General features: G+C 41.0%; 1 protein-coding gene across 1 annotated transcript in view; it reads left to right on the top strand.

Moving 5' to 3' along the window:
* The window catches only part of LOC114442562 (teneurin-3), a 113,940-nt gene that overhangs the window by 36,299 nt on the left and 63,946 nt on the right, over nucleotides 1–13,695 (top strand). The window contains exon 3 of the mRNA XM_028416251.1: nucleotides 6,064–6,289. Within this exon, the coding sequence (XP_028272052.1) occupies nucleotides 6,064–6,289 (226 nt within the window). The remainder of the gene's footprint in view (nucleotides 1–6,063; nucleotides 6,290–13,695) is intronic.

Here is a 13,695-nt window from a genome sequence, read left to right as displayed (position 1 = left end):
GAAGCCAAAGCTGTCCACACATGAATAAATACAAGTACGTGTTTTGTCAGCAGGCTAATTGTCAAAGCAGCTTTTGAGAAGGAGTGTAATTGCTATGTAATCGGAGAGCTGTCAGAAAGAACTGCTAAGCAGTCATCATCTGTATGATGATCTGCCATCTGTAGCAATGTCTGGGAGAGAGAGAGCGAGAGAGAGAGCAATGGCCAAGCGTTAGGTTGCTTATATTCACAGAGCATCTTCTGTGGGTTCAGCATATTTACAAATCATACATTTTTAATGAACAGCAGCCTGGAATTTGCGTCAAATTTGAGTTGATATATGTCTATAGGATTGTGTAAGAGGGCATTTTGTGCGGTTAGTGGAATGTCTTTTTTTCTATAATGCAATGATTATGTAAGAGTTGAAATATTGGTTACATCCCTGGCTCCTCTTCTCAGAAACAGCTTAAAAAGAAATGTCTGTCTTTGATCAGAAAGAAAGTCTAGAGAAAAGTGGGCAAGGCTGTGAGAGCGGTGAAGGTACTCTGGCAGGAAATTCACACAGCTGCTGCTGCTGCTGCTGCTTCTTCTTCTTCTTCTCTTCCTTTTTTCCCCCTCAAAACCCCAAGTTCCTAAAAATTGCCAACTCTCTTTGCAGAGTAAATCCCCAAAACTCACCTAGGGCAAGGTTGTTCTAATGGTCCCAAATTCCACTGGGTACAGCCCCCCCCCCAACCCCCTCTCCTTTAAACACCACCAAACACCCCCCCCCCCCCCCCACCCACCCCCACTCCACCTTCAGGGCTTCCAAGTGAGAAGCGCCTGTGTCTTTTTCTATTAAAGCATCCTTCTCCTGGCTTCAACAATGCACCAGAGCAGTGCTGAGGTGAAACAGAAATCCAGTCATTGATGAGAATGAATTTATTGATTTGACATATATAAACATCCTGCCAGCCTGATGCGAATGGAAGGTTTTATCAAAGAGTTCATCCATTATTCATTTTATATAAAAATCAAACAGAGATTTTTTTTTCTTGTCAGAGGTTTGTCGTTTTTAACAGCACATTTTGTAAAAATTGAACTTTTCACAGTCAAGGTGCTGCATCATATTTATTTATTTATTTTGATGTAAATATAATATTCTGTAAATAAGCTGTAATAGAATAGCTGTGGCCTCTCTACATTTTGTGATCTGTTTTGATGGAATTCTTGTGATGCACACATACTGCAATTTTCCTATTGGTGAAGGGCAAACCAGTCAAAGCAAAATGCCCTTTCAATTCCATTAGCAGTTGCATCAGTCTCTTAATGGAGAGTAAAATGGCACAAGACCTTTTACAGTACTTACACAATGAATATGAAAAGGCTTTCACCGGGCTTGCCAAGCATAGTGAGTGCAAAACGGCTTTTAATTGTGTCCGGACTCAGTGTTGGAACATTATACGCAGCATTCGAGGCTTGTCGACGCTTTAATCAAAAAAAGATCTTTTCAAAGGAGCGAACATCATAGAAATTTAATTGGCCTAAACATCATGGTATCAGGAAAAGGCATCAAAAAGTTCACGGTAATGTATTAAAATGGACAAGTCTAAATCATTTTAGATCATGAGGGGGTAAAAAAAAAACCCAGCTTTCTAAGAACATTTATATGAAGTCATTACACTGTCAGTCTTTAGATCACAAACTTCCAAAAACATGCTGTTAAAAAGAAGCTGAAACAATGATCCGCTCGTGTAAAAACAAAGCATCGTAAAGACACATTTGATGTGTGCTGCAGGCGTCATTAAGATGGGGATGAGTCTGTCATTTCAGCACTGGCATGCAGTATTAATCACAAAGGTCCTTTTAAAAGCATGTTGCTGATGGAGATGATGACAAGCTGACGTTGAGAAATTATGCAAAGGAGGCATCCGTCTTGATCTGATTTCAAAGCAAAGCTCCATAAACCGCACAGCTGTTTCATCTGCCATCCCAGTCACTGAGTCTGCACATTAAAGGCCAGCTTAATTCCTCCTGTGTCTTGATGGAAAACAATGCCAGGCTTTCTTAAAGGCTTATTGTTTACTGTGCTTATTTAAAAAAAACACACACACACACATACAGAGCAACATATGCTCGGCAGTGAATGTAAATCAAAACACTATGACGCCATATAAGCCCGTATTTTAGCATCGTTTGCCCCGGTGGGTTTTAAACCTCCAACCGCAGCAGTGAAGTACAAAGTATGAACAACAGACCCGCTGCACTGCTAGCGCCACATTTTGCTCAATAGGTTAAATGGGAACACTTTGACTTTATCACATACAGGTTGTAAAACTGTTTGCCAGAAAATGGATTCAAACCTATAACGCAAACTGCAGACCATGGTGCTTTCACACACACGCTGACATCTGCTGTGTGCAGGAAAACTCAGTGTAAGGAAAAAATAAAATATGCCCCGTTATGACCTGTGTTTGTCAAAGAAATGGCAGCTCAAGACTGTAAAGTAATATGTTGATGAAGATTCTCATTCAGAATCCCTGTAAAGCAATCTGAATTTAAAGTTTAAATAGTATAGCATGCAATTAAAATGTGCTGATATATAAGAAAGAAAGAGTGAAGTCATCTTTGGCAACAATTCAGCGTTGGATTGTGACCACACAAAGAATGAGATAAGTCCATTCAGACTCAGGTTTCAGATCTAAATACTATAAAGGACATAACTTGCTGTTAAGTAATATATAATGTGGCAAGGTTACTTTAAATGCTTTACATGGTATGCTTGCAGAAAAGCTGAGCTCTAGTGACTTACAAAATGACCTTCATGGTTGTTTGGAAATTAGTCTTACTCCATATAAACACACATGACTGAGGTTGTTCACTAAGAGTTCATTTTTAGTTTTAATACTACATACTACTTAAAAAAAAATCAAAGTTTAAACCAGGTGGCAACCTCTGGGGATGAAAAATGAAGTGTTGAAGTGTTAAAAATTGCAGTTCACCCTGCAGGCTCTAGGGGGCAGCTCCAAAAGCAATTAGATTCCCATAGACTCCCATGTTAAAATGCCTCTTCAGTAACCTACGGTTAACTTACTTAAATAGCTCTTTAATGAGTTAAACACAAGCTTCTCTGCCATTTTCTTGGTTACCATGGTGATGACCCACCCCTCAACTCCTGTCTGACTTTTATACAGGGCCACAGCAGGTAGAACTAAATGGCACAGAGGCCTTATTGCTCTGCTCTGCATACATCAGGTTCATTTCAGTTCATGGGGCTTTATTTTTTTCCATAGTCCATTGTGGGATTATTCAGATTTGCTGCACATCAAATCCCTCTCCTTTGAAGTATTCAGGATTGTGTTTTCAGATTGTTATGCACAGCTCGTTTAAAAAAAAAAAGTCATCTCAGTTCAGGCGTGCCCTTAATTCATCAGAAATTGACTGGAGAGTAAACATGATCTGATGGTAGTGAATTATATTTGAGATGTTTCCATCAAGTCATCATGCACCTGCATTGCATAACTGTGTAATTTTGAAGTGGAGCAACACTGACAAACTAAATGAGATGTTTAGATCAATATGAAGATAAATGAGACAGATTTGTGTATTATGTGTATTTATTCTTAACGGGAGTGCGATTGTTTTCAGGGGTTGACTCATTGATCTCATCTGTGGGTGTGATAATGAGATGATTGTGCAGTGGGACATTAAGAGGATGCTGCCTTTTTTTCAAGGAAATGTCATTGGTTCACTTTTATTATGTATATAGTCTATTTTTGATGCATTATATTACATCAATTGTTTTATTTTTTTCCAGTAGTGACATAGTGACAAAAAAGCTAATTTGAATAGTGCAACGCTAACTTACAGTTAGTAAGCTCAACACTTAGAAAGTAGTTGTGATGCACAGAATACAGCCACCAGGCTAAATTTAATGTGTCTTATTAATTTTTTGGGGGGGATATTCTTTTGCAGACTTGACCGGTCTGCAGGCCACATCAGGGGTACTTTGCCCAGGTCTGCTCTAAGCTATGCTACATGAGTCTGTTGCATTTGGTTATTTATAAGCTGCTCAGTGTAGCTTTAGATCAGCCCCAGCTTTGGACAAATTACAAGACAGAGGCCTGTTTTTCTACATTAGAGGGCCAGCAAGCTGACATTTCTTATTGCTGCACCCTGATGGACACTCTGGCAATGTCTCAATGGATTGTAACTTATATTAAACTTTGCACTACAACTAATTAAACCTTACATATAGAAACTTTAACTCCAAATGGAATAATACTTCATGTTGGATATTTTCCAGTTTTTCTTCTGATGGCCCCTGAGCTTCCCCTTCCTTCCCACCACATTGACATTTTACCATTACTCTTACTGATTATATGAAACATGCTTCTGCTGAAAAGTGAATTGGAGCTCATTGGTGCTGTAGGCTCATACAGTGGAACAAGGCCCAGAGGTGAAGTAGCACCAGCCAGCACTCGGTAGATAATCCACATTTCTATTAGCCTACTTAGCACTTTTCTAATAAAGCTCACGGTCTAGCCCAGGAGATGAGTGGGATGTGTTGTATCTGTTATTACTAAGTCACGACAGCCATATATTTTTTGTCCAATGCCAATATACTGCAGGTGATCTCAGGTTGTCCAGGATTCAGAACTTTGAGCATGGTGATGTGGTGGAGGTGAGAGGACTGTGTTTGTTTGATAAAACTCTAATCACAGCCCACAAAAAGGAGTCAAGGGGAAAAAAAAACAACCTTCGTGTGATGATTCTGCTTTTATGGACTTTATGGCCACATGCTGTTGCTGTGTAATTGCAGTCAAAATTTAATTAATGCTAGAATGGCCGTCTGCACGAGCACTCTGCTCCGTCCCACGTCTGTGTGTCTACCCACCTGTCCATCTGTCCATCTGCAGATTAAACTGATGTCCTAAAAAAAAAGATTCTGCTCTAAAAAACATATTTATTACAGTGTCCTTGCAATCAAACTCATTACAATATTCCTTGTAGTAAATTTTAATGTATTCCCACTGTGAATGATCTAAGTCGTACTACTTGCGTGCATTTACAATAGCCTAAAGGTTTTTACCTCTAAGCGGTGGAAATGATTTCCTGGCTCTGAATGGCATACGTGTTTCCTTCTAGCTGTTTGCAACCACATGGCTCATTTTCCAGCATTAAATAGCATATTTTATGCATAGAAGGGCACGGTGGAAAGTGGAAGCACGAGGACAAGGACAAAAATTGTATGGTCATTAAAGCATCTTTTCAAAAACAGTGGCTTGACGTGCCCTTTTAGTGGAGACGATCTGCACAGCCAATAGGAGATTTCCCTTTCTTGTCTGCATGGCAAAGGTTAACTCATACGTTGACCTCCAGTGTTCATATGCTCTAAATTTAACCCTCTATTAGGCGTCATATAAAAATTCATGCTGTCAATGCAAAAAAAACCAACAGACACACCTAAAAGACACAATTCCCTGTTTCCCCTATGTTCTCCAAGCCCTCTGTAAGGCAAGAAAGATGATCCCCATTTGGGGCTCATTGGAGCAAATCAGAATTGTCAGCACTGTGGGTTTTTACCTTTTAAACAGGGAAGATGGATAGATAATCACCACATGCCATTCTGGGGGCCAATTACACAGCTTTGTGTGAAATTGGAAAACCTGTTCTCTCAGAGCTCTAATGGATGTTCTGGTCATTAGTTATTTGAGAGTCTTCTCTGGCTGTAATCAAACGTGAAACATCACGTTAAGCGCCCATAAAAGAACAGCTGCCTCTCTAAGTGACCTTCTGTTTAAGAGAACCCAACTGTCAGCCGTGTGGCGTTTTGTGACAATTATTATGTGTAATGTCATAAAAGCAGCTCTTATTTCTCAGCTTTTTGCAGTGGTTGCATCTCATTTTAATGTCTTGCTCTTGGTTGTATTTACTTTTCAGGGTCTGTTAAGTGGCTGTATGCGTATCTTGCATATAAGACAGCTTACCCATCTGCTGCCTCTAAGCAATACTGTTTCTTATCCCTGGGTGTTATTTATTTTCTTTTTCTTTTTTTTTCTTTTAAACATTTTCTGATGTCCCGTTCTCTTCTGCTCCTCTCTAGGTGACCATCTGTCCACTCAGCAAGCTCCGCCTCCGCTCCCACCAGCCCCGCCCCCACACAAACAGCATCCGTCCATCACCTCCCTGAGCCGCAGCTCGCTGGCCAATCAGAGGAGCCCGAGTCCACCACCCACAGCCGGCCTGGCGGCTGACTTGCAGAGTACGGCGGAATGCGTCCAGCTGCAGGACAGCTGGGTCCTGGGCAGCAATGTGGCCCTGGAGAGCAGGTGAGTGACCCGTGGTGACCCACATCTGAGCCAGAAAATCCAGATCCAGATGTTGATCTCTTTTTTTTTTTTTTTTACTGATAACAAAATGATGTGAAATAAACAAGCAGGGAGTGACGTTGTTCCAGTTCTGCTTCAGTCGGTACTAGAAGGCTGCTCTCCTGGCTCTAAATGTTATGTTTTATTATTTGAAAATTGAAAAGTTCTGCTTTGCATTTAGGTTCGTGTTTGTCTCATTTTAGTTGCCCTAGATTTGTTGACCAGTCTCTTTAATCCACTGACATCTTTGATACTTTTTGGAAACATCAGATACTGACCTATATCGCTACAAAATCAAAGCCAGGCTTATCAGAGACTCACTTAGAAAACAGGATCTGAACCAGCAGTTTGTTCTTGACTTGTTAGCTTTGGAGAGTGCGGTCTCATTACAAGGCTAGACTCTCACTGAGGAGTAGTTGATGATTTTGTTCATGACGGAATAAAAAAACTTCAGGATGGCACATTTTAGGTTAAATTATTACACAGCTAACTGTGCATGACATAAAGTCAGAGCCGCTGAGTCTGATAAATAGCGCCATTGTTTCTGTCTGAGAATGATGTTAAGTGGCGGCTGCTTTTTGAATGCACCTACGATTAAGAGCTGATTACTGGATTAGACAGAGGCAGAGTGAGAAGGAGAGCTCATGATTAGAGTGAAGTATGTGAGTATGTGAAAGCTTGCCAGTTGAATTCAGAGATGCTATATAACTTAACAAGAGACTTGCTAAGTGGAATGTGGGTTATATCAAAATATGCTGTGCAAGACGCTACTTTGTCATCAGAGCCTCTGCCAAGATTTCCTCCTGAAACATGGGTTACATCTTTCTTAATCAGCGAGCTCCAAATATTCTGGCTAATGAAGTGTGGTACATGGCGCTCTGACTCAGGAATGGCCTGAAGTAGATGATTGCATTCTAGGCCTGATATTTCCCTGGCACAGCGTTCAGCTTCTGAGGCTCAGATGAATGTAAACTTTGAATTTTCCGTCCGTGGCAGCGCTGAGTAACAACGTCTTATGATCTGACTGAATCAATCGGGATATGCGGTGACACTTTCAGTTTCTCGGGGAAGATGCGGTGATTGAATACTAACCGCGCGATGACCTTGAGCTGTCTTAGCTGTATCGACAAAACAATATGTGCACACCTATCATCAGCTGAGGCATAAATCACTATCACCACAGTGGACTCTAAATCAAGTGCTTGTCAGTGGGTGGGAACGGACGGCTGCTGCGAACCAATGGGGCCAAAAAGGGAAGACCCGGTTCAGCACATAATTACACATGTCAAGAAAAACACCAGGTTGGGAAATGTAAACAGAAGCCCGAGAAAGTATTTATTAGGCTGCCTTCAGGGGGTGTTGAGGCTGGAAAGTCCTGGCTTAGCACATACATAGGTGGCCTCAGGTACAGCAGGGGTGTGAATCCCTTTTTGAATCCTCGGAAGTGTCATGGATTTTATTCTCTCTGTTCAGCACGCTACCAGACGTGGTCAAATGTGGTGACAGTAAATTATTCCGTACAAGGCAGCCGATTAAAAAAGTGTCAAGTATAAATCACAATGTTATGATCTTCTTTAATATATTTCCCGTGACACATCAACCCTCCTTGAAAATAAAGCACTTATTTGACAGCATTAGGTACTTTTACAGCAATTAGCAGTAATGAATAATGTGTGTGTAACCTCCCATAAAAAGTGTTGGTCTTCAAAGCATGAGTGCGCTAATTTGACTCAATACCAACTAGCTTTCGCCATCAATGGCCTTTTAGTGTTCTTTTTTAAAAAGAGTGAAGTGCGGGACTCAGTAACTATCACTGCAACTAGTGCTCATTATTATATGGTGAGTGAATAAAGTCACTAATCCAACTGTGATCATGTTATTCAAATCTGCTGTGTTTGATATAAGCTCATTTACTGCTGCGGTTTTTTAAATGAGACATTTTTTATGGGTAAAAATATGAGTGTATACTTCAGATATTCTGCTTCTGCTATCTGCTAACTCAATGTAAAGGGCTTAATTACCTGAACGGTGATACTGCTGAACAGTTTGTGGCTTTTCCTTTTGTGCTGAAGAGAGATTCCGATCAAAAAAAAAAAAAATATTAAACCCCAGAGGTCTCCCTCTCCCTCTCCCGCTTCACCGAAACCGTTTCCTTGGTATTTTCAATTAGAAATATTCTACTGGTTGTCATTATGAAATGAATTGCTATGTCTCTTAAGAGACCTTGGCACACACTATACTGTCTGGTGTGATTAATCTTGAGCAGTACTTAATCCTTTGTTTAAAATACGACAGCACAAGTAAAAACGTGTGCTTTTTTTATGCATTTACAATAAAAAAAATAAAAGGTGCGATGCATGATCCACTGGATAAAATGCAGGCAGGTGTCTGCTGTCACATATATGTATGTATGTCCTTCAGATCCCACTTCAACACCCCCCTCTCCCCTTTTTTTTTTTGTGCACTCAGATTCAACCAGAAGAGTCGTTATGACATTTCAGAATGAGTCTTTTGAAGGCTCGCCCAGCCACACGTTGCAGTTATAAATGTACTGTCAATCCTTGTTGGATTCATATGTCAAGGGAGTCCTTTGCTGAAAATGAAATTATGTCTCAGCTCTAAAATCATCATGTGTCCCACAGACAGTCCATTTTCCTGATGGAAAATGTGTTAGAATTGTTCTCGGGGGCGACAAAGAACAGCAGAGGTAATCCAAGTAGGATTTGTGTGTGTGTGTTGGAGTGTGTTTGTGTGGGATGCTCATGTAAATCATGAGTCAGACAGTCATGCTTCACATCAGATGGGGGGTGGGGGTGAACTTTTTCTTAGCTGTACAGCAGTCATGATTGCACCAGTTCTGATTAGTCATGTGTACGACAGCAGCCAACCAGCCCTCTTGGAACAGAAAGGAGTTAGCGCTGATCGCTGGTTACCTGCCAATGAGGACGGTTGTGTAGACAAAGTGCTAATCCTCGAGACGTATTTTTTCCCCCCTCTTCTTTTTCCTCGTGTGTTTTCCTTTTTATTTATTTTGCCAACATCTTTAGTGCCAAGCACACATTTTTTGTGGTGATTCCAGACTTCTGCAATATTTTGCTTTTTTTTTTTTTTATTCTACTGTATAAACTGCTGCTGCCGGCAACACACACTGTAGCTTCTTTTCCAGATGATTTTTTTTTTTTTTTTTTTTTTTTGCCAGCGATTTTAAAGGAGGCTTTCATGAATAGATGATCCATGTCCACAGGGACGTTTTTGTAGATGTACACCACTGCTCCTCGGCATTACATTATACAGTGAACAAGATCATTAACTGACCAAGAAAGAAAACATTCAGCCTGCACTGGCATAGACCGTTTCTGGCTGCATCTGATTGGGACCCGTGGCTGAATTTGTAAGATCAAAAACACATCCATGAAGTCATGCTTCAGTCCAACCAGTGAGGTCTACACTGTGACAATGGCAGGAAGATTATAATATGTGGATAAAGTAGCCAGCAACATGGTTGTTAACAGATGATTATTAAACGCAGGTGGACTCGACGGTGATCCTGAAAGCAGTGGTCCATGAACACTGACATGTGGCTGTCCTCCTTAGTTAGAACCTGCCCGTCCCCTCCAGGAAAATGTAACATGAAGTCGATATTTCAGTCCTTGAAAACGGACCATGTGAGCATATTTCTCCAGTGTAAATAGATGATCTTTACCCTGTTTTTAATGTCTTACCTTAACCAGTAGTCCACCTACCTTTGGTCATGTTTCGTTAACGCAAGCATAACACATTGTTGTGTGTAAGGAAGTGTGTTCATGTGTTCTGTTAGCAGAACTGTAACCATGATGTCTATCTGGTGTATGTATTATCAACATTTTTTTCATGAGGACGTGTTGCTGTAAACACATATAAATGATAATAAGGATCAACATTTAAAAGTATTAGGTATTAGGTAGAAAGACCAATGATTTAAATTGTCTTTGTGTAGCCTGTCGTCCTTGTTTTAAGCAACAAAAGGTTCTTTATTACGACACATCATGTTTTTAAATGAACGCTTAACATAAATGACAAAAGCCAGACGGCATGTAACCGAACTTTTATACAGTTGTGTCAGGTATATCAGGCTGATGTTTTGTTGGCTTGAATCAGCAGCAGTCCATTATTTTTTTTGTATGCCACCATTTTCAACCCATCTCCTGGTGTCACCTGCACACCCTCTGTAATGTTTCCCAACGCCTTTGAGGAGGCAAATGAGCCGTGCAGTTGCTGAGTTTCATTTAGATTGACAGTGGTACGGTGGTAGTTGTTTTTTCTCCTTTTTTTTTTTTTGCCTGGTGTTTCCAGAGGTGGAGAGACTTGTGCTGGATGCCCCTGTTTTACATAAAGTAGCCTTGACCTCAGATTTATGCAAATAAGTAGTGATCCCCCCATCTCTCATAACACAACATGGTGCTATGCACAGCTGCTCACGTGGACACCATCGTTCATCTTAAGAGTCATTTGACAGCAGTTAAAATACAGCAGTAGTAAAACATGTCCTCAGTGTAATTGTTCCTCAAAAAATGAGTCCCAGGTCCATCAGACCGACTTACATTATGTGCATAAGAGCTGAGCCCTTTTAATGTCAAATCGAATCATACTTGTTAAATAGGAGCGCCTCCATGTGCAAACACTCTGAGCACTCAAGATGGCACCACGCTGATCTCCGTGGGCTGGATGGCACAAAAAAAAGAAGCTCTCTGAAAATACATTCACTCGCTGCAGAGCTAGCTGTATCAGAATAGCACCTGCTAGCGGACCCCCTGTTGAGAGGGCAGGTGGTGATCTGAAGGAGAGACCACAACGGCAGCAAGTGTAAAAAAAAAAAAAAAAAAACGAGTCACAGAGACAGCAGACCCACATCTGTAGTCTGTCTTTTTTTTTTTTTAAGTGGCCTGATTGTTCCAGCTCTCACCTTGAAATGCTAATGCTAACACAGAACAGCAGCTAATAGGCAGATTACATATTCTGAGGGCTTCGATCCACATTGTTTCTGGTGTGCTCTCTCACCCTTACAGCTGGGGCTTAGCCGTAGACAAATCCACCCACTCTCTGTTTAGTCTTTTGTCCTCCGTGAGGATGTTTTCAAATGTCATCACGATGACAAGCAGTGTGATGAGAGCGGAGGAGACCGGGCTGGCTGCTGCTTTTGTGTTCCAGGCTTCTCAATGGGACAGACAGGCGTGCTCACAAAACACACTGCGACTGCACTCACGCATGGCCATTCATTTGCTCTCTATCCTTCTCCGTCTCACACTCTCTTGATTGTCTCTTTTTTCTTCACTCTGTCTGTCTCTCTCTCTCTCTCTCTCTCTTTCACTACACAACACACCACATCACTATCGCCAGAGCTTGGCTGGATTACCATAGTAATGTGTCTTGTTGCATCACACTGGCTGTAATCAATTACAGACGGTCATCCAGTGTCTATAGCCGCAGACATTTACACTGCTCTGCTGTTTGTTAATCATGTCCAACAGTGTTTCATCTTTAGACCCCCACCCCACAACCCCCCACCCACCCTTCAGTCTGCTCTTTAGAGAGACAGACAGGCCAAACATGGAAACCATCAGTACCAGAATCACTTTAAACGCCATGTGCAATAAATGTGCGGCGTAAGAATTCGTCTCGCACACACATACTGACAACTTTTAACTTCGTGCGTTCTCACATACAAAGCAGAAGAGCTAAAAAGGCTGCAGATACAGCTGATTTTATAGTTTTAAACCACCCGTGGCGTGCCATATGCTCCCTTTAATTATATGTGTTCACAAGGCTTAGTCAGTTTGAGTAAATAGACTCATTATGAAATTCATTTACAGATGTATCAATAAGTATTTATATAGTAGTCGCTAACAATGCACTTTTAATTGTCTTCAAAGTCACATGTGTAACACTGTAGTAGTACCTGTGGGGTGTCTTTTACTTAAAGAACATAATGTACTGACAGCACATGGATTTCACTACATTTATTTACAGGCAAAACAGTCTCCAGATCATCTCACCTTCCTCAAATAGAGTACATAACCCTCCTGCCACACACACACACACACACACAAGTCCCACGTCCCTTTCTGTCTACCTCATCAGATTGCATCCTCTTACGCCTAACTCCCTTGATAGCAGTGTCTATTTGCCTGTGTGTCTGACTACACGTCTGCCGCCTCCGACGTTGTGCAAGTTTTGACCTCAATTCATACCCAACTGCATATTACAGAGTCTGCAGTAGCTACAGTGCAGATTGTTCCAGACTGAGGAGTCTGAGAACTCCTTCAGCATGTCTGGTGCATTGTCATTCCAACTGAGAAACACCGTAACCTTTAAATGGAATCCCTGTCAGATCACGACAGCACGTGTCAATCACGGCGTCCAGGAGGCGGACGATCCCAATCTGACATTTGTTCTTTTATCCAAGAATTGATCAGTGGAGGTTTTTACCTCAGAGATAACCTCGCTGGAGATATGAAATACCTGAAATATCTGAAAACGAGCCGCGCACAGCGAAGGTTTAGGATCAGACTATATCTCACATATGTCGTCCCTAATATGCGATTAGCCTTTTAGCAAACAATATTAAATCTGTTGAAAGCTTGAAGGATTGTGATGGCTGATTTCTTTCAGAGCTTCCATATTGTCTTGCATTGTTCCCTTTTACGCAGTGTAAATCAGCAAGACTCTGATTACTACATGGATTTCCAGTCTTTAACTTCTCAGCATCAGATTTTTCGCTCAATTAGCGATTCCCAGGCTCTTTAGTATAGAATCAGAGTCAGGATTAAAACGGCCCTTTACAAAACTTCCATGGACACTTCACAGATGCTGCACAAATAATTGATGAGCAAACACTGGTTTATCAGTTTATCAGGGTGTTTTAAATTAGCGGTTACCACGGCAACACCCTCCTCCTGGGATCTATAGAGCACATAAAACATGACCAGTGTGAAGCAGAAAGTACAGGATGTAAAAAGCAGGAAAACAAGTCCCATGGTCCCTGAAATTTAACCCTTTCATGACGTCAAGAGGTGTTTACGTTGTTTTATTTGTCCTTACAGTAGTAGATGATTTTTTTTGTTTTTTTTTTTGATCCAGTTGTTTGTTCTCAGACTTTAGACCGTTTTATGGGCATGGTCCAGATATAATCATCGATCAACAGCTCATGTAAAGTGTTGCACATAATAACATGATTATATAGACAACTCTATAACAAATTCTAAACTTTTAAAACACTTTTCGCAATGCAATTATACAGTTGTGGATTGTAAAACATTTGCAATGCTTGGTCAATCTGTCCAATTTCCCTGGCTGTCCCCATAAGCCTGAAGGCATTTGGGTATTAATCT

This window comes from Parambassis ranga, chromosome 10 (genome assembly GCF_900634625.1).
Source record: "Parambassis ranga chromosome 10, fParRan2.1, whole genome shotgun sequence".
NCBI classification, from domain to species: domain Eukaryota; kingdom Metazoa; phylum Chordata; class Actinopteri; family Ambassidae; genus Parambassis; species Parambassis ranga.
This window is presented reverse-complemented; position numbering and strand designations above follow the sequence as displayed.